The sequence below is a fragment of the Nelumbo lutea genome, chromosome 2, assembly GCF_056320005.1.
Source record: "Nelumbo lutea isolate HS-2025 chromosome 2, American lotus-T2T, whole genome shotgun sequence".
Lineage (NCBI taxonomy): Eukaryota > Viridiplantae > Streptophyta > Magnoliopsida > Proteales > Nelumbonaceae > Nelumbo > Nelumbo lutea.
Genome location: NC_142685.1, coordinates 46,815,166 through 46,836,994, shown reverse-complemented (window position 1 = coordinate 46,836,994; position 21,829 = coordinate 46,815,166). Strand labels below are relative to the sequence as shown.

Here is a 21,829-nt window from a genome sequence, read left to right as displayed (position 1 = left end):
GTTTCAGACAGCATGATTATATAAGACCTAAACCAACTGCTTCTGAAAATACTAGTGACTGCTGTTTCCAATTATATGAAAGAGAGAAAAGACCTGCAGACCCAATGCCCTATCTCCTTCAATGCTTTTGAAGTCATTTACAATGGCAATACCTAACTGACATGAAGAAAATGTTAAACCATGTTAGATCACAGAGAAAAAATGTAAAATTGCATCAATGCTAATAGGCCCCATGCTAGGTAACACAAATGTCTAAGATAAGAGCATACCCCAGCTATGCTGTACAAGAGTGTAAGCACAATAATGTCAGGCGTAAGAGTCCCAAATAAAGCTTGACCAGCCCACCTGTTGATTCATGGATTGAAGGAAAATATTTCAGCAAGCAAAAGCAAGATTTCACAATATTTGCATATAACAGCTCAAGAATAGATAAATTACTGAGGAAATACCAAAATAACTGGCATATAGTCCATGTGGGTGATGTATTAATAGCATAATGAGAAACCACAATGAGATTTTTTTACTAGTCGTGGAAAATGCTGTCTAGGTTTCTTCTTCATTTTCCATATGTAGGAAATCTCCTAATAAAGGGGCTTCTGGATGGGGCCTTGACGGAATGATAGGTAACTTAAGTTTCTTTTTATTTTATAAGGTCAAATATAAAGAATGGAATCAAATATTGGGTGTACAACCAAAAGATTTTCAGAATTTATCATTATCAATTTTCTAGAAAGTAACAGATATCAAACCATGGCAAACTGATATAGCTTGCTCCTAGTGCAAAGTTTCCAATCCATCCATTCTGCTTCAGCTGCAACATATCAGGAAAAAAGTAAAGCATTAAGAAGCTCTCTTCGTCAACTATTAAGAAACTTCAATGGTCTTACTGACATGCCACAGAAACAGAATCCCATTACCTTTAGAGGCGGAGCAGAATATATGTATGACAACAAGGATCCACCCACAGCAAGGTAAAAGACTACAGGAAAGTTATGTCCTGCCTAATTGGCATTGAAAAATCAGGAACGGAATTTCATGTTGATAATTTTGGAAGAAGTGTCACTGATGTAAAATACCTACCCACACATCTAACAGACCAGCCAAGCCAAGCCCTCCTAAAAGCAGCAACCAAATCTGGATAATAACCTGAAAAGAAAAAAGCTTCTATAATAAATTATATGTTTTCCATTTAACCATGACAATCTGAGATCTGTTGTGCATTCCCAATGTGTAACCTCAATGTCGCTTTTACAGGGTTTTTTTATAGTAAAGCAAAAAATCTTATTAACAAGAAAAAAGAAGAAATTACAAGGAAGAGGTGACAAGAAATCACCCTAAGGAAGAACCAATTACCCCTACTTCACAATGCAACCTTACAAACATAGGACTCAGACCAAAAATAGGAGATTTACTTTATTGGCTACCAATTAGCTGCACAATATTCTCTTCCATCTGACCTTATGGTTGTGGTCTTTTTTTTTCCTTTTTTTGATAAGTAATGATCGATTTTATTAAAAACTCAAAAATGACAACTTATATAATGAGCTTCCCACAGAGGTACAAGGTGCAGCCTCAAATCTCAACTACAAATTTGATGATCTCTATGCACCCCTTGCTTAGCTAAATAATCTGTTGTGTTGTATTTGATCAGCAACAATGATCAAAAGAGATCTTACTAGGCATGGAAAATGAATAGAAAAACCCAAAACATGGCTTACAATCAAAACAATTGAACAATGAAAGGTGTAAGGTAATAAATAAAAGAAAAAAAAAAAAAACAAACAAAGATGGCAACAACCCCAGACTTAAGCTTCCCAAAACAAATAACACCTCCCAAGATCTTCTATACTTAGAAAGTCCACAAGGTCGTTGACAGATGTAGAGAACACTGATGTGGGCCCCACAGATATGGTCCCACTGTGTTCGTAGGGTAGAATGTGTTCTAGTCATCCTAGGGTTAGCTGGTGGTCAATCTGTTATTTCAGTTGTTATTTATTTCAGCTTTATTTGGTTCTATTTGTTATGTAAATACTAAGGGCAGATCTGTCCTTTCCGTGTAATTAGCATAACCTATAAATACTAAATAGAAGTGGTGGCGGCAGAATATTCAGATTCTGTCCTTCCTTTCAATTCTTGTGTTCTACTGCTCTCTCTCTACTCTTTCTCCTCTCCTATACCTTTTCTCTTATTTTCGAACCTGAAATCTATTAGGGTTCAAGGCTGATAGCAGTCTTGAACATCTACTTGGTATCAGAGCAAGGTTAGGGTTTCTCATGTGAGTCTACTCCAGCCGACCACATGAGAATCTCCTAGGGCTGGAAGCTGAGAAAGTGGAGTTCGTGGACTGATTCTTCGAGATCGCCAGAGGGTTTAGCAGCTGTTGAAGACTTGTCACGGCTGCAGAGTGTTGGTGATCAGGAAGAATCAGAGAAGGCTAGGATTCGGGTAACCTTGGAAGGCAGCGAACAGCTTTTTCTTGTAAGTTTTTTATTTTCTAAGAGAAGTACTATCAGAGAGGATAGGTTGGACCTATCTGGAAAGGGCGGCCGAACCATTCTAGGGTTTTCTCCCTTCTATTCTCTAGGGTTTTACAACAAACCCTACTGTTGGGCCGAACTGCCTTAGGGTTCTTTTCTCCTACTCTAGGGTTTCAAAGTGATCTTGAGGCAAACCCTAATAAGCTTGCGGCAAGCCCTAATGTTAGGCTGAACCTTGCGATTTACCTGGAGCTCTTCTCAAGTTTTTTTCTCAGCACTGATCAGCCTTTAGGGTTTCATATTAAACCTACTGCAAGTATATCTGTACGGTACTGATTGGAATGTGCAACTGAAATGTTTTCTTTAAGGATTGATCAAAACCCTAATTCTGCTAAGCATATCAGACCTGCTTCCAAGCTGTTTTCAGATTTTTTTGGGGGGTTTTCAAACTCTCTTAAGGGGAGAGAACTGTACGGACTGTTGCTGTCGTGCTTGCTAGTTGGTTTCAGATCATCAGCTATACCTGTTTCATGCACATATACCGTGAATACAAATTGGTTCTATACTGATTTTTTGTTGTGATTGATAGTCCAAGTTCTGTTCTTTGACTGTAGTAACCCTAATTTTGATACTACTGGTTCTTGACCGAAATGGAGTTTAAAAATCAGGCCAAAGGCAGTTTTGGGAACAGCAGTTATGTGGTATATGAGCATTGTAAGAAACCCAAACACACAAAAGAAACATGTTGGAAGCTGCATCCTCATTTGGTTCCGGCAAAGTTGAGAAGCAAGAAGGGTAATGCTCATGTGGCCGTGAATACTGATTAAGCATCCTCGTCCGGCACAAGAGGCACATTCTTAGAGACCTTAGCTGCAGTTCGGGCTGCCCTTATACAGTTGGAAAAGGAAGTTGGGAACTCAGCTCAGCCACCGCAGTCACCATTAGCCCCTGCCACATCTGCTTTCACACATTCAGGTACTCGAGCCTCAGCCTACCATGCCTCAGCTCCAAGTACCACTGAGCCCTGTTGGGTAATAGATTCAGGTGCATCCGACCATATGACTAGCTTGCCTTCATTGTTTTCCACTTATCATTTATCTCTTGTCCCCATTTCTGGCAAGGGTGACATCAAGCTATCGGATACCATCTCCTTGTCTTCTGTCTTAAATGTTCATAAGCTTGATACTAACCTTCCTTCAGTCAGTAGTATTACCAAACACATGAATTTCTCAGTAACTTTCTTCCCTGACCGGTGTGTTTTTCAAGACCTGAAGACGAAGAAGGTGATTGGGACTGGCCGTGAGACGAATGGGATCTATCTGCTCGGGGAGAGTTCTCGTCGGGAAGAGTCAGTAGATAAGAAGTCACTTGTTTCCCAGAGTGTGAGTTCGGTTATGCTTTGGCATAACCGATTAGGTCATTTGTCTTTTCGATCCTTAAAGAGTCTGTTTCCTAATTTGTTTGAGCCTGTTGAGTTGTCCCAGTTGCAATGTGAAAGCTGTGAGTTTCCTAAACATTGTAGAAACTCTTATTCATTGAGTAATAAAAAGAGTAATCGTCCTTTTGATCTTGTGCATACGGATGTTTGGGGGCCATATCACATCCCTTCTATGGGTGGGTACAGATACTTTTTGTTATTTGCTGATGACCATATCGGGTTTTCTTGGATTTATCTTATGCATTCACGAGATGAGGTTCCCACCCTGACCCAAACCTTTCACCAAATGATCCTAACCCAATTTGATGCCAAGATCAAAGTTCTTAGATCTGATATACTTTGCTAAGCCATTGGCATCTTACCTTCTTAATCATGGGGTTATCCACCAGAGCACTTGCCCTCATACACCTCAGTAGAATGGGGTTGTAGAAAGGAAGAATAGGCACATCTTGGAGGTGGCTAGAAGTATTATGTTTACCTCCAATGTCCCTATTCGCTTCTGGGGTGATGCTATCCTCACGGCAGTATATCTTATTAATCGGGTTCCTTCCCGGGTTCTTGATATGTCATCTCCTTTTTCCCTTCTATACCCAGATGAGGAGTTGTTCATTGTTCCCCTTAAAACATTTGGTTGTACCTGTTTTGTTCAGCTTCTCGGACCCCATCACTCCAAGTTCAAACCAAAAGCCTCCAAATGCATTTTTCTTGGTTATGCACAAACTCAAAAGGGTTATTGCTGCTATGATCCTATCTCAGGGAAAAGATTTGTCTCCATGGATGTCACTTTCTTTGAGGAGACACCCTATTATTCTCGGGTTTCCCCTCAGGGGGAGAGCAGTGCGAGTCGGGATTTGGGTCACTTTCTTCAGGGGGAGAGTAGTGCGAGTCAGGATTTGGGTCACTTTCTTCAGGGGGAGCGCAGTGAGGGTAGGGTTCATACTTTTGGGGTTGTTCCCTTACCTATTCCACTGGGTGATGAGGGCTACCATAGTGAGGGTGGTCAAAGGGATCAGGAATTGAGGATCTATCACAGGCGATGCAAGCAGGTTGATCCCAGTCATCAACAGTCCAGGCCAGCTCCAATCTCTTCTGCGGCTCCAAGTCTAGGTATTACAGTCCCAGGGCCCACAGAGACTTCTTCCACTGTTGCCACTTCACCTCCTCCAGATGACCTTAACCTTCCCATTGTCGTCTGTAAGGGGAAACGGCATTGTACCATATCTACAGCCCACTGTATTTCCCAGTTTTTATCCTATGATCGCCTATCTCCCACCTACAGGTCCTATCTTACTTCCGTTGCCAATGTCCCTATTCCAAGAACAATGCAAGAAGCCCTATCCGTCCCGGAGTGGAGAGATGCAATGCAAGTTGGAATAGATGCCCTGTTAAAAAATAACACCTAGGAGCTAGTTGATCTGCCCAAAGGAAAGAAACCAGTTGGTTGCAGATGGGTATTTACTGTGAAGCACAATGCGGACGGCTCCATTGAGAGGTATAAAGCTCGGCTAGTTGCAAAACCCAGACTTATGGTATAGATTACTTGGAGACCTTTGCCCTAGTAGCCAAGATGACCACCATTCGAGTTCTATTATCTCTTGTAGCAAGCCACACTTGGCCTTTGTACCAAATGGACGTTAAAAATGCTTTTCTGAATGGAGACCTGTAGGAAGAGGTTTATATGCGGTTGCCTCCTGGATTCTATGATACAGAGACAGGTAAGAAGGTTTGTCGGCTCAATAAGGCATTGCACGGTTTGAAGTAGTCACCTAGAGCTTGGTTCGATAGATTCAGACTAGCCCTTGGGAAGTTCGGTTATGTATAGACCCAGTCAGATCATACCCTATTCATCAAGAGGGTGGAGTCTTCTCTGACACTACTTGCAGTATACGTTGATGATATTGTGGTGACAGGAAATGATAGCCATGAGATTGAGCTCCTCAAACGGCTCTTTCATCAAGAGTTTGAGGTGAAAGATCTTGGTGCACTTCGGTATTTTTTGGGTATTGAGGTTGTTAGATCTAAACAGGGGATATTTGTCTCTCAGAGGAAATATGTCCTAGATCTGTTGGCGGAAACTGGAAAGTTAGAAGTCAAGCCTGCAGATACACCCATTGAACAGAACCACAGGATTAGTGTAGAGAGTGGGGAGCCTCTTGAAGATAAGGTTATATTCCAGCGATTAGTGGGAAAGCTACTATATCTCTGCCCCACTCGGCCAGATATCAGTTATGCAGTTAATGTTGTCAGCCAGTACATGCATTCTCCTAGGACCACACATCTTCTTGCAGTAGAAAGAATATTAGCATACTTGAAGAGATGCCCGGGTAGAGGTATACTGTTCAAGAACAATAATCACATGAAGGTGGAGGTCTATAAAGATGCCGATTGGGCTGGGAGTGTTGATGACAGAAGGTCTATCTCTAGATATTGTGCCCTTGTGGGAGGTAACCTTGTCTCTTGGAGGAGTAAAAAACAGAGTGTTGTCTCCCGATCCAGTGCTGAAGATGAATACAGGTCAATGGCTAACGGAGTGGCTGAAATCCTATGGCTGAGATCACTACTTGAGGAGTTGGGTATTGAGTATGAGAAGCCCTTGATGCTGTATTGTGATAAACAAACGGCTATTAATATGGCACACAACCCGGTGCAGCATGACAGAACTAAACATATTGAAGTTGATCAACATTTTGTACGAGAGAGGGTCTCATCACAAGAAGTGTCTCTCGTACATCACATCCAACATGCAGCTCGCAGATATTCTCACTAAAGTTGTACCAAGGAAGAAGTTAGAGGCGGATCTATCCAAGTTGGGAATGATAAACATTTATTCCCAACTTGAGGGGGAGTGTAGAGAACACTGATGTGGGCCCCACAGATATGGTCCCACTGTGTTCGTAGGGTAGAATGTGTTCTAGTCATCCTAGGGTTAGCTGGTGGTCAATTTGTTATTTCAGTTGTTATTTATTTCAGCTTTATTTGATTCTATTTGTTATGTAAATACTAAGGGCAGATCTGTCCTTTCCGTGCAATTAGCATAACCTATAAATTCTAAATAGAAGTGGTGGCGGCAGAATATTCAGATTCTGTCCTTCCTTTCAATTCTTGTGTTCTACTGCTCTCTCTCTACTCTTTCTCCTCTCTCTTCTATACCTTTTCTCCTATTTTCGAACCTGAAACCTATTAGGGTTCAAGGCTGATAGCAGTCTTGAACATCTACTACAGATATCTTCTTCTTTTTCATGTTACAGGCCCCCATTATCCAGGCTCTTAAGAGAGAAGGTTATGGCATTAGATCCAATTGTTTCTGGGTCACCTTCTATAATAAGGGACCTCAATTCTGAGTTATTGATAGCCTAAAACCATGAAGCACTACATGGAATTCTGCTCTTATACCTAACCTTACAGATCTGAGTAGGCTAAGAGGAAGTCTCCTCTATGATCTCTGAAGGTTCCTTATGCACCCAGTTCACCAGGATTTCCAACATTAGAGCTATAAAAATTAAACTTCGTCTAGTTTAATGGAGGAACCCGTGGTACCATGCTTCTTCTTTATGTCCCTTGTTGAAAACCATGCTGCCACCACTTACCACATCCTTTTAGAATATTGTCAGTCATGAAACACAAGAATTCTTCCCAAGTCTTCAGCCAATGAATAACTTTGATTTTTATCAAACCAATTACATTCTCTTTAGATTTGGTTTTGTTTGAAAATTTTCTTGTGTTTCCTGTCCCCAATATCATTTACAATATGGCTGCCACATCTCCACATATATTTCCTCTTTTCTTCATTGTATTTGGAATAATGGTTCAACGTTGTAGGAGGATTCCACCTATCACTAAATAAAGCATGTCTCCAAATGTTGTCAAAAAAAGTGCACGAGATTAGCACGTTTATAGTGGATCCGTAACTTCCCATGAAAAGAAAACAAATATGAGATGAAATTGCCAAAGTATGCATTCTTCTTTGGAGGTCTTACCCTATCTAAGATCTGATTCCCCTTGTTACACACCACATACAACCACCACAGAACTCCCCCTTTCCATCCTACATCACCAAAGCATCCAAAGGCTTGTTGAATTCGAAAGCATCCATTCAGTCACAACTAAAATCGCCTTATGTATGTGAGTCATTTAGCCCCAAGGAGAGATCAATTTTCAAACCTTGAACTAAAGAAAGGAGTTCTGCTTTTAGGTAATTACCTTCTCAACTGGATGGCAGAAATGTGAATTCTAAGATGGGATAGGAGTAGCTTCAATAAGTGATAAAATGAGAGAGAGGGAGAGAGGGAGAGAGAGAGAGAGAGAGAGAGAGAGAGACTACGATGGCTTGGTCACATGCATAGAAGACCACCAACAGAAGACTTCTTGTTGCATATGCTCTTTTTAATCTAATGAATCAATTTTTGTGTTGCTGATAAAAAAAAAAGATCATCAGTTTATATGGCTTTAAATAGAATGGATTGGTGAAACAGGATTTATGTAGCTGACCCCATATAGTTGGGATAAGGCATGGATGATGATGATGGACCAACCTCTTTTCCATATAAATGCTCTGCATGGACCTGAAGGCCCTGAACTGTTGAAGCCACAACTGAGTAAGGTAGGGGCTCTAAAGTTAGATTCAAAGTGAAAATTCAGTTGAGAAACTAGTTGGTTTCTTTTTTATTTTGAGAATTTAATGGATTTATCTGAGAATTATGGATGGTATATGGTATTAGAAAAGGTTAGAGTATTTAGGACGAAGTGATTAGGTTTAAATGAGATTTTAGTATGAAATCACAGATATTTCAGACTTTATCAAGAGAAAGTAAACTTCAATAACTCGATAACTCAAGCTTCAGAGGAAATTTTAAGTTGAAATTTTGCAGGAGTATTTGTAATGAAGTTGTAGTGAGAATGGACCGAATTAGTGTTCTTTATTTTTTTTAAGTAGTATTTAAAAGTTAAGTTTCTTAGTTATGGGCCTTCTTTTATTTTCTTTAATTATTTCTTTAGTGCTGGCCGCCCCACTAAGGGCATCCAAGTAATTGTACTCAAACAGAATTAATAATAAAAATGATGAAAGGGGGCTAGAGAGAGAGGTTCAAATTCTTCCTTTCTCTCTTCCCTTCTTTTCTTCTTCCACAACCTATTGCTGAAACTTCTTTCCTCTTCTTTCTCTTTCTCTCTTTTCTTCTTTTCTTGCATTATCTGAATTACCATAATTGTAATTTTCAACTTGGTATCAAAGCGGGTTCTCACTTTTGACTTTTTTTTTCTCCTTTCTTTGCCCATACATAGTGTGTATGGAGAACTGATTGGTTGATCAATCAGCTACTTATGCAGCCCAGTTAGGAAGGTTTTTGGAGAGTTTTGTGGAGGTTTTTCATCCTTAGTTGAAGCCCAGGGCAGGTTATTGGAGATTTTTCCCAAAAACCCTAGGTAACTACAGAAACCTTGTTACAAGTCGTAGAGACAATTTGAACCAGGCATTTTGTTGATTAGAGGTAAGCCTTTTGATTTCTATTAGGGGCAGTTTTGATTGGATTGAATTCTAGAACCTCTAGAAGGGGCGGTTGAAGTTTTTATCTTTCTCTCCATCCCACAGAACCCTGTTAAACCCTAATTTTGGGAGGTTGAAAGATTGCTCTTTGCTTAAAACAATAAATCTAGCCTAGTAAAGCCCTAATTTGATTTTCGTTTGCATCTGTTTACTCAACTGAGCAAACTGGAGGAGAGACCAAATATTCCACAGATTCGGGTTTAGACATGAGGGGCCAGTGGAGAATCTTTTTGGGGTTGTGACTACTGTGAAGCTTGATAGGACCAATTATTTAACTTGATCTCAATCTATTAAGATGCATGTGTGTAGTAGAGGAAAATGGGGTTATATTACCGGGAGCAAGAAGAAACTAGAGGAGGATGACCGTACCTATGAAAGGTGGATACAAGAAAACTACATTGTAGTGGGTTGGTTAGTGAATTCTATGCAACCACACTAGTCAACATTACCTGTGGATGGAAACTATAAAAGAAGTGTGGGATAGTGTCACAGAGACCTATTCCCAAAAGCTTAATGTTGTTCGGGCCTACAGATGTGAACAATCTTAGACAAGGGGAGAAGCCCTTAACAGTCTACTTCTCTATCCTGAAATCTCTTTGGCAAGAGATTAATCTAATGTAGACTGTTGTTTGGGGTTGCACAAAGGATGCAGAAACATATAGGGGGTTGGTGGAGAGAAATCAGATCTTTGAGTTCCTCACCAGACTCAACTCGGAATATGATATTGTGAGGCAGAATGTTTTAGCCAAGGACAAGGTGACTTTGTCTCAGGCATATGCTATGGTGAGCAGTGAGGAGAGCAGAAGACAGGTTCATTTTGTTCAGCCACAGGTTGATCACTATGCTAATGTTGAGATGAAGCTGAAGGTTAGCACTAGAAAAGAAAGATGTTATCTGTGAATATTGCAAGAAGCCTACACACACTAAAGACACATGTTGGAAGCTGCATCCAGAGCTCGTTCCTACTAGATTCAAGAGAGAGAATGGTGGAAAAAGGGTTGAAACTGGAAAAGGTGGAAATGCAAATGTAGCCACCTCTTCACAAGGTGAACAAGGACAGGGTGGAGAGAAGTCAGTGGGAGAATAGCTTGCAGCCACTGGGGCTGAATATGAGAAGTATGGCCGAATCATCAGTCACTTGGAGTCCATTGCTGCAGCTCCTTCAGAGACTGTTCCTTCCTCTGCATATGCTCACTCAAGTATCCGTGCCACTACACATCATGCTTCTACCTCAGGTACTCATAAAACCCCTTGGATAATTGATTATGGTGCTTCTGACCATATGACTGGTGCTTCACAATTATTCACCTCTTACCAACTTCTTTCTGGCAGGGATAAGATATCCCTTGTTGTTGATGGCTCCCTAGCCCCTATCACGGGAAAGGGAGATATTAAGACCTCTAACGCCCTAACCTTATCATTTGTTCTTCATGTACCTAAACTTAATACCAATTTGCTTTCAGCTAGTAATTTGATTAAATCCCTAAATTGCAGTGTGACCTTTTTTCCTTCATATTTTGTTTTTAGGACATGGAACCTCAAAAGGTGATTGGGAGTGGCCATGAGGCGAATGGGATCTATCTATTAGACATGCCTGAGTAGAGCCAAGTACAACTTAAAAGAACTGCATTTGTTTCAGAGTCCACTAGTCGTATTATGTTATGTCATAGTCGTTTGGGTCACTTGTCCTTTTCTTCATTGAATCAATTGTTTCCAGAGTTATTTAAAGGAATTAATCTATCAAGTCTTATTGTGAGTCTTGTGAGTTCTCAAAGCATGGTGAGAGCACTTATCCTTCAAGTAATAAAAGATCAACTATTCCTTTTAATATTGCTCGCTCTGATGTGTGGGAGCCTTACCATTTACCATGTATGGGTGGGTATAAATATTTCATCCTGTTTATTGATGATTTTTCACGATATGCTTGGATTTACCTAATGCACTCTTGGGCTGAAGTGCCTAAACTTGTGCAACAGTTCCATGAACACATACTCACTCAGTTTAATACCTACATCAAAATATTTCGGCCAAACAATGCTAAGGAATATTTTGAGAAGGACCTTACCTCCTATCTTGAGAAGTTTGGGGTTATTTATCAGAGTTCTTGCGCCTGCACTCCACAACAAAATGGAGTAGCAGAGAGGAAAAACAGACACATTGTGGAAGTTGCAAGGAGCATTCTTTTTGTTGCCCACATGCTTTCTCGAGTCTTGGGGTTAAAATCTCCTTTTGGAGTCCTCTTTCCTGATGCTGAGATTTTCTCTATTCCTCTAAAGGTCTTTAGTTGCACTTGTTATGTCCACATTCCCAGTTCCAAAAGACATAAGTTTAACCCCAAGGCTCAGAAGTGTATCTTCCTTGGTTATGCCTCCACATAGAAATGATACTATTGTTTTGATCCCATTAGTGGTACCCGGTTTTTTTCATGGATGTCACATTTGCGGAGTCGGTTCATTTTTATAGCCATCCTTTTGAGGGGGAGAGATCTCCCGAGTTGTTTTCTTCATCCCTTCCTTTGCCAACTCTAGTTGAGTCTTTTGTCGAGCCCTCCACAGTTACCCCCATTCCCGTGGAGGGATCCTCTCCTTTAAGGTCTTCCACTCCTGCTCCTCACCCTCCTCCTGCTAGTCCTCCAGTTGTTTCCACTCATCCTATTCTCCAGAGGTTGTACCAATGGCAAAGGCTAAGGAAAACACAGGTTGATCCCACACCTCCAATTGAGTCTCAGGCGCTCCCGATTACTGAAGAGAGGACATGTCCATCACCTCCTCCACCAGCACCCTCGTTTCCAGTCCTTGACCTACCCATTGCTTTGAGAAAAGGTAAGAGGAAATGTACAGCTCATTGTATTTCCAAACACCTTTCCCATAGCTTGTTGTCCCCATCCAACTATGCCTTTCTAGCCTCCATTTCCTCTCAATCCATCCCAAAGTATGTTTCAGAAGCCTTAGCCACACCAAATTGGAGGGGTGCTATGAATACTAAAATAGAAGCCCTTCATAAAAACAATACATGGGATATTGCTGACTTGTCAACTAGGAAGGAACCTTGTTAGTGGTGTTAGTGAAGGGGTATTTCAGTCTTTGTACTTGTTGAGAATGTTGATGTGTATGGTTATGTTAGTTCGAGTGCCTCTTACTTAAAGAAGGGCACTCAAGTCTTTTCCAACAAGTTAATAATATAATAACAGGTCTGGCCGAATCTAGGGAAAACTTTTCTCTAATTCGAACCAGCCTTTCTCTCTTTCCTCTCTTTTCTCTCTTTTCTCTCTTCTTCTTTCCTCTCCTACTTCTTGCTGTTTACTTTACTTTACAGTCAACGAACAAGACAGCATTCTAGGGCAGGTCAAACTTCAACATGGTATCAGAGCGAGGTTCACCAAATCAGACTTGCTAGAATTTTGTCTTCTGCGCATTCGAATTAGGGTTTCTCTTGGGTTTCTCAGCTGTGAGTTGGAGATTGGGAAAAGGGCTGAAAAGGAGTGATCGCCCTCTTTGCTAGGAGGTTCCTATGCCTCCGATTGTGTCGTTGGTGATTGGTTGTTGTGGTTTCTAAGCCCTAGTTAGGGCTGGTACGTGTGGTGCAGTGGCGTCTCAGCCCTTCGTGTGGTTGGCCTTCAGGCGATGAGGTAAAGTTTTTTTTATGCATATTTTTCTTATTGGAATAATGTTAAAATAACTTAGTTGCAGTTGTTAGGGCCTGTTTGTCTAATTAAAGTGTTTTTTATTTCTGTTATGTCAGTTATTGTACTCAGGGGCACAAGGGTCTTTTCCCTTGTTATTTCTGTCGCCCTATATATAGTAAAATAAACACTGGCGCCGCCAATACTGTTACATTGCAAACCTTCTCTCTTCTCTCCTCTCTTCTCTTCTCTTCTCTCCTCTTCCACCTGTCTCTGGCCGGCTACACTGTCAAGATGGTATCAGAGCGGGAATGCTGATTAAAAGAGAGCAGATCGATCAACCCTACTATCAAGAGAAGATCGATCAACCCAAAGAATGGATCGAACAGACTAGCAAAAAGGAAATCTGATTCTGGACTACAGAATAGCTACGACTGGTACAGTTCTCCCTATTTTTTCTCTTCTTTACTCTCCTTGGTCAAGTGCCGAGTGAAAACCCTATGAACCTGGAGCGGTTGAATGTTGTCGAACCTGTGTAACCCTAGTTTTCTTGGATCATGTGATCATGTTCATGTGTTAAGACAACTGTAGGTCAATGCTGACCTGTCTTCTCAATGGTTTGAGTTGACTATAAGCAAGAAGGATCTCTCCTGCTGATTAGTGGTTGTTAGCCATTCTGGAATTCTGGTAGGTGGGGACTGATAAAACTATACAGGTCTGAAACTGCCGAATATTACCTCAGTTTTGTCCAGAATTTGGTACTGTTTGTGCTCAATCTGGTTGGTAAACCCGAGTGTGTGGGTGTGAACTGAGTGGAGCATTGCTTTGTGGAGTAAGGAGGGGTCCTAGGTCCGATGTGTGGGACTGATTAACTGCTTGACCATGTCGACTGAGAATTCTGCTACTCCAGAGATCTCAGGGGGCCACAATGGAGTGAGTGGGGGAATGGATATGAGCTTTCCCATGGCTGTCATTCCCTTTGATGGTCTGAATTACCTTGAGTGGTCTAGGGGGATAAAACTCTACATCACTGCTAGGGGGCGAATAGGATACATCAATGGGAGAGTAAAGGAATTGAAGTATGGAAGTGCTGAGCATGATAGGTGGAACCAAGAGAACAGTATGGTGATGTCTTGGCTCTTGGTTTCAATGCTGCCACAAGTAAGGAAGACCTTTATGTGGGCTGAAACTGCTTGTGAGATATGGGAACAAGCGAAGTCCACTTATTCAGAACAGAGACACTATGCCAAGACATATCAACTACAAGCTGAATCTTCTACTTGCAAGCAGGGGGAGAAGAGTCTCTCGATGTACTATTCTGATTTGACATCAATATGGAAAGAACTTGATCACTATCAGAATGTGAATTGGAAGTGTGATGAAGATGCAAAGGCCTATAAGTCACTTGTATCACAGCAACGCGTGTTTGCCTTTCTCCTAGGGCTGAATCAGTCATATGAGTCCATCAGGGTACAGATCTTGGGTAGTAAAGACTTGCCATCAGTCCAAGAAGTGTATGCCTTGGTGCAGTCAGAAGAAAGCAGAAGAAGTGTGATGAATGGTGTAGAAGGGGAGTCAGTTGCCCTAGCGGTCCGGGGAAATTCAGATACAAATGTCGGAGGTGGCTTTAAAAGGGGCGACACTCAGAAAAAAACAGAAGATAAAAGCAAGCTTTGGTGCACTCACTGCCAGAAGACACGACACACTAAAGATACATGCTGGGATCTCCATGGAAAACCTAAATGGGCATAGGATTTGGGTAAGAAGTCAGCACCGGATCAGGGCAAGAAACCAAGCCAGCAGAATCAAAAAAGGTATAACTCAGCTAATCTGGCATCGACAGAGACTAGTCCTTCCGTAACTCAGGAGAGACATCCCGGTTCTGACCCTAAGGAAGATATTATCAACTCCTTCCGTGAACATTTGGAATTGTATGGTAGGACTCTCCGCCAGGTGGATTCTAGGCCTACTCCTACCTCATTTGCGTCTACATCAGGTAATGCCACAACCTTCCATGTGTCATCTCATACTACTGATTCACCTTGGATTATTGACTCAGGAGCCTCAAATCACATGACCGGTAAGTCAAATTTGTTCCAAACATATAACCTTCTCTCTAGGAGAGATAAGGTAAGACTGGCTGATGGTTCTTTTTCTACCATAGCTGGCCGAGGCACCATATCTCTCCCACTTGTCCTTACTCTTCCTAATGTCCTGCATGTTCCGAAATTACCTATTAATTTGTTGTCCATTAGTAGTATTACTCACTCTTTGAACTGCTCAGTCACCTTTTTTCCGTCTTCATGTGTGTTTCAGGATTTGACCTCGGGGAAGACGATTGGTAGAGGAAGCATGGTGGATGGTCTCTACGTGTTGGAGAATAATGCTGGTCTAGTGGCGACTGAGTCCACAAGTTCGTCGAGTGAGAGTCAGGCCTATTTATGGCATAGTCGTTTAGGTCATCTTTCTTTTGAGTCGTTAAAAGTTATGTTCCCAAAGTTGTTTGAGTCCTTGTCAGTGAGTCAGTTACAGTGTCAAACTTGTCAGTTGAGTAAGCATTGTAGAAGTTCTTTACCTTTAAGAAATAAAAGATCTGAATTTTCATTTCATATTGTTTATTCTGATGTTTGGGGCCCTGTTGCTCTACCTACTACGGCTGGCTATAAGTATTTTGTTACTTTGATTGATGATTATTCTCGATACACTTGGGTTTACCCTATGCGATCTCGAGATGAAGTGCCACAAATTGTGAAAGATTTTCAACACATGATGTTCACTCAGTTCCAAATGGAAATTCATATTTTCCAGTCGGACAATGCAAAGGAATATTTCCATAGTGATCTCACGAAGTTCTTTGCTTCGAGTGGGTCCCTTCAGCGAAGCTCTTGTGCCAGGACACCCCAACAAAATGGTGTGGCTGAACGAAAAAATCGTCACCTTCTCGAAGTTGCTCGTGGCTTGCTGATTCATATGAATGTGCCAAAACAGTTCTGGATGGATGCAGTATTGTGAGCGACATATATCATCAATCGCATGCCCTCTCGGCTACTAGAGTATAAGGCCCCACATCAGCTCCTGTTCCCTACAGCCCCGCTGTCCACCATTCCGATGCGTGTTTTTGGGTGTCATTGTTTTGTCCACAACCTATCACCTACTCGTGGTAAACTTGACCCTTGGGCTATTCCTTGTGTTTTCTTGGTTACCCCTCATCTCAAAAGGGGTATCGTTGCTATGATCCCATTGCCCGCAAGTACTATGTTTCCATTGATGTCTCATTCTTTGAGAGTCAACCGTTCTTCTCGGTTTCTCCTCAGGGAGAGAGTAGGGTTGAGGAGAAACAGGTGACGACTCAGATTCAACTACCTCCTTTACCCGATCCTCCTCCGTTCCGGGTTTTCCATCGTCGCCATAAGAGCCAGCAGAGTTCAAGAGCCGTGGAGTCGGACACTATGCAACCAATATCATCGGATTCACCCGAGGCAGATCCGTCTCATCAGCCAGGTACACTTGCTCCCATTGCTCCTTTAAATGTTGATTCACATGTCCCCAATGATCTTAATATTCCTATTGCTAAGAGAAAGGGTGTTAGATCTTGTACCACTAATCATCCTATCTCTAACTTTGTGTCCTATGAGCATGTTTCACCTTCGTACCATGCCTTCCTCTCCTCTGTGGATAGTGTTCACATCCCTAAGACCGTGGCAGAAGCTTTGTCAAAACCTGAATGGACAGATGCAATGCAGGAAGAAATTGATGCCTTACACAAAAATGGTACGTGGGAGTTGGTAGATCTTCCTGAGGGGAAGGAACCAGTGGGGTGCAAGTGGGTGTTCACAGTGAAACACAAAGCTGATGGAACTGTTGAAAGGTACAAGGCTAGACTAGTAGCAAGAGGCTTCACACAGGTATATGGAGTGGACTATGCAGAGACTTTTGCTCCTGTAGCGAAGATGAACTCCATCTGAATTCTCCTTTCCTTGGCAGCAAATCTTGACTGGGATCTTCACCAATTGGACATCAAGAATGCCTTCTTGAATGGTGACTTGGAAGAGGAGGTGTACATGACCCAACCCCCAGGGTTTTGTGCCAAAGGCAGTGAACAAAAGGTGTGCATGTTGAAAAAGTCCCTATATGGATTGAAACAATCACCTCGGGCTTGGTTTAGTAAGTTCCATGTAGCAGTCCAACAAATGGGATTCAAACAATGCCAGTCAGATCATACCTTGTTTGTAAAAAGAGGTGAAGGTAAAATTGCAGCTCTTATTGTGTATGTGGATGACATAGTGATCACAAGAGATTGGGAGGCTGAAATCCAGAGACTAAAAAAATTCTTAGCCACTAAATTTGAGGTGAAGGATCTAGGCCCCTTACAATACTTTCTTGGAATTGAAGTTGCCCGCTCTCACAAGGGCATCTTTATTTCCCAACGGAAGTATGTACTAGATCTACTAGAAGATACAGGCAAGTTGGGGGTAAAACCATCTGATTCACCTATTGAACCTAATCACCATCTGGGAGACAGTCAGGGAGAGTTTTTGAAAGATGTAAAGATGTTCCAGAGACTCGTGGGGAGACTTCTGTATTTGTCTATGACCAGGCCTGATATTGCCTATACAGTGGGTGTCCTTAGTCAATTCATGCACAATCCGATGACAACTCACTTTGAGGCTGCAGAGAGGATCTTGAGATATCCCAAGAAGTTTCCTGGAGCTGGTTTGTTGTTCCAGAAACACAGTCACTTAAAAGTGGAAATATATACTGATGCAGATTGGGCAGGAGCAGTCAATGACAGAAAGTCTACCAGTGGTTATTGTGCCTTTGTAGGAGGAAACCTTGTCACATGGAGAAGCAAAAAACAAAGTGTGGTGGCTAGATCCAGCGCTGAAGCAGAGTATAGAGCAATGGCTCATGGGGTTGCGGAAATCATGTGGATAAGAAATCTGTTAGGTGAACTGGGTTTCGCAGTAAGCAATCCTACGTCACTCTACTATGACAATAAAGCAGCCATCAATATTGTTGCTAATCCAGTTCTGCATGATAGGACGAAACACATTGAAGTGGACAAGCATTTTATCAGAGAAAAACTTGAAAGTGGAGAAGTGTGCACACCATATGTCAACTCGGAAGAGCAACTTGCAGATATCTTCACCAAAGGTCTTCATCATGTGCGGCACAAAGATTTGTGTGACAATTTGGGCATGATTGACATCTATGCTCCAACTTGAGGGGGAGTGTTGGAATAATGTTAAAATAACTTAGTTGCAGTTGTTAGGGCCTGTTTGTCTAATTAAAGTGTTTTTTATTTCGTTTTTTTATTTCTGTTATGTCTGTTATTGTACTCAGGGGCACAAGGGTCTTTTCCCTTGTTATTTATGTCGCCCTATATATAGTAAAATAAACACTGGCGCCGCCAGTACTGTTACATTGCAAACCTTCTCTCTTCTCTCCTCTCTTCTCTTCTCTTCTCTCCTCTTCCACCTATCTCTAGCCGGCTACACTGTCAAGATTTCTGTTATGGAATACATGAGAGGTGTAGTACAGTTCGCATGATGGGTTTTCAGATTGCAGTATGCTAGGGTTTATTCTGGTTTGTGTGTGATTCGAAGGGCAATAGTGTCTACTTAATGGTGAAACTTCCTGTAGATGTGGATTAGGGTTGGTGGTGTTACAAGTGTGGTTTTCAGCATTTGATATCGCTGAAATCGGTGTGTAGACTTCGGTGAGTAGGGGTTGTGGTGTTGCAGTTTTCAGCATTTAATACTGTTGAAATCAGTGTGCAGATTTCGGTGAGTAGGGTTTGTGGTGTTGTAGTTCTCAGCATTTATTACTGTTGAAATCAGTGTGCAGATTTCGGTGAAGTGTTTGTGTGTAGTGTGCAGTGTGTAGTGCTCATAATTCAGTGATAAGGGAGTTCGGCAATGGCAGATAATAGTGATAGTAAACCTAGTGTCATGATATCTACTGACTACCTGAATGTCCAAATGACCTCCATTAAACTGAATGGAGAGAATTATGTCCCTTGGGCCAAGTCTGTGGAGGTTTTTCTGAAGGCGAAGAAGAAAGTGAAGCATATAAGAGAGGAGAAACCCCTCGCTAATTCTCAGGAGTATGAAGACTGGGAACAGGAAGATGCACAGATCATTACATGGTTGTGGAACAGTATGGAACCCAAAATCAGTGTGAACTTCATGTTTCTTGACACAGCCAAAGAGGTGTGGGATCATGCTAAGAAACTGTATTCAGGTCAGGATAATACCACTAGGGTATATCAACTGTATCAGGAATACTTCAATCTGCAACAGGGAAATCAGAGCCTTGAGGAGTACTATGCCAGTGTGAGGAATATCCGTAATGAGTTAAATGTCTATCATCCTCTCACTTCAGATGTCAAAGTTCAACAGCAACAGCGAGAGCAGCTTGATGTGGCACGGTTTCTGGTGGGGCTGAAGTCTGAGTATGAACCAGTACGAGCCCAGATACTAGGGGGATCTGCTCTTCCATCTTTAGAGGAGGTGTTTGCTCGTCTTCGGAGGGCTTCCATTGGATCTATGGACTCTAATGTCTCCGATAAATCAGCATTTGCAGTGTCGAGAGGTCGAGGTGGCAGAAGTGGGGCTCGAGGAGCCCAGCCTGGTAGGAGTGGTAGTGGTGGATCTACACATATCCGTGGTGGTGGTCGTACTGGAGGCAGAGATTCAAGGGGAGCTCGTGGTAGAGGACGTGGCTCGGGTCCACAGAAGTGTACTCATTGTGGTTTGATGGACATACCATTAACTACTGCTATGACTTACATGGTCCTCCCTCGACGTGGGCCAACCATGCCATGACTAGTGACACCAGTTTCAGCTCTAGACAGGAGAACTGGTCAGCTGACCCGATGCCTTCTACTCCTCAAATGGTCCAGGCAAGGAGATGGTGAGTGTTCCTCGGGATGAGTATGAGAGGTTTGTTCAATCCAAGTCGCAGCAGAACACAGCTTCCTTTGCACACTCAGGTATGGCTTGTTTGGCATCCACACCCAACCCCTGGATTATTGACTCTGGAGCCTCCGATCACATGATGGGAACTCCAGGTGTGTTTTCATCTCTCACTCATTGCTCAACATCACAATCTATTACCCTTGCTAATGGCTCCACATCATCTATCTGTGGTGTTGGTAATATTGACGTAGACCCTGTATCCCTATCCTCTGTTTTATATGTACATAAGCTTCCATTTAATCTTATGTCTGTTAGTAAGCTGACCAAGTCCCTTAAGTGCTCCATCACATTTTACCCTTCTAAGTGTGTTTTTCAGGATCTCAAGACGGGGATGAAGATTGGTGGAGGGCATGAAGCCGGTGGACTGTATTATCTTGATGGTGGTGGACGAACGTCAACGGCCCTTCAGTCATCCATTTCTCCTCTCCAGTGGCATTGTAGATTTGGTCATCCTTCGTTGAAAGCGTTGCAGTCCTTAGTCCCTTCATTGAGTCAACTTTCTGTTTTAGATTGTGAGTCATGTCAATTTGGGAAACACCATCGTGTTCCCTTTCGTTCTAGGGTCGATTACCGTGTGTCGAGTCTTTTTTTTTTAATTCATTCAGATGTTTGGGGTCCTTATAAAGTGATGTCATATAATGGATACCAATATTTTGTTATTTTTGTTGATGAATGTTCAAGAATGATGTGGCTCTATTTAATGAAAGAAATAAGTGAATTATTTGCCATCTTCCGGAAATTTTATGCTGAGATCCGCAATCAATTTGGCGTTCACATCAAAATTTTCCGTTCTGATAATGGTCGTGAATACTTGTCTTCATCTTTTCAAGAATACTTGGACCAACATGGCATTATACACCAAACTTCATGTACCTACACTCCGCAACAAAATGGGGTTGCTGAGAGAAAGAACCGCCATCTTGTAGAAATGGCACACTCCCTCATGCACCACATGAATGTTCCCAAAACCTTTTGGAGCGATGCAATGCTCACCTCTTGTTTCTTAATTAATCGGATGCCCACGTCTATCATTGATGGTCGTTCTCCTTTTAGTGTCTTATTCCCCAACATGTTCCTATTTCCGCTTTCTCCTCGGGTATTTGGGTGTGTCTGCTTCGTTCATAATCTGGGTCCCGGGACTGACAAGTTAGATGCACGTTCCCTGAAGTGTATCTTCCTTGGCTATTCCCGAACTCAGAAAGGGTACAAGTGTTATCATCCCAGTTCTCGACGTTCCTTGGTATGTGCTGATGTTACATTCTTCGAGTCTACTCTGTTCTTCGTGGGGTCCGGTGCTGCTGCTTTCTCCACATCACCACCTCCTCTTCCTCTTCCTGTGGCTGATCCACCTTCTCTGGTTCCAGTCATGCCTACGTCCTTGCTGTTAGACAGTTTTGTATGCCCTTAGCTTCAATCTGATTTGATGTACTTTTGTTATTTAGTGGAAATAAATAAAGTGCATGTTTGATTCATATTGTTTGGTTTAATTCTGTGTAAAACCCTAAAACTGGACATTTATAGAGACTCGTGTTAGTTTTAAATGTTCACAGCCGTTGGATAAGTCTAGGGAGATTTATCCTGCCAAGGCTGATACTGGTGTGCCACCAAGTGTTGGGATGGCCTGTCTCAGCCACCAGGGTAAGACCCGAGGCACATGCAGTATGGGATTACTTGAATCCTTGAACCGGACCAGATTTCCAGTATTGCCCTGGACCTTGGAGATAGATGGGTAAAACTGGAAAGTTACACCTGACCCTTAGACTCGATTAT

The 21,829-nt window shown here is 42.1% G+C and overlaps 1 protein-coding gene across 3 annotated transcripts in view; it reads right to left on the bottom strand.

The window, feature by feature from the left end:
- The window catches only part of LOC148870391 (chlorophyll synthase, chloroplastic-like), a 41,878-nt gene that overhangs the window by 2,471 nt on the left and 17,578 nt on the right, over positions 1-21,829 (bottom strand). For all 3 annotated transcript variants that reach the window (XM_088969958.1, XM_088969957.1, XM_088969959.1), the window contains 5 exons: positions 1,081-1,146; positions 918-1,001; positions 750-811; positions 270-345; positions 94-156 (listed from right to left, as the gene is read on the bottom strand). In XM_088969958.1, the coding sequence (XP_088826084.1) occupies positions 94-156; positions 270-345; positions 750-811; positions 918-1,001; positions 1,081-1,146 (351 nt within the window). The remainder of the gene's footprint in view (positions 1-93; positions 157-269; positions 346-749; positions 812-917; positions 1,002-1,080; positions 1,147-21,829) is intronic.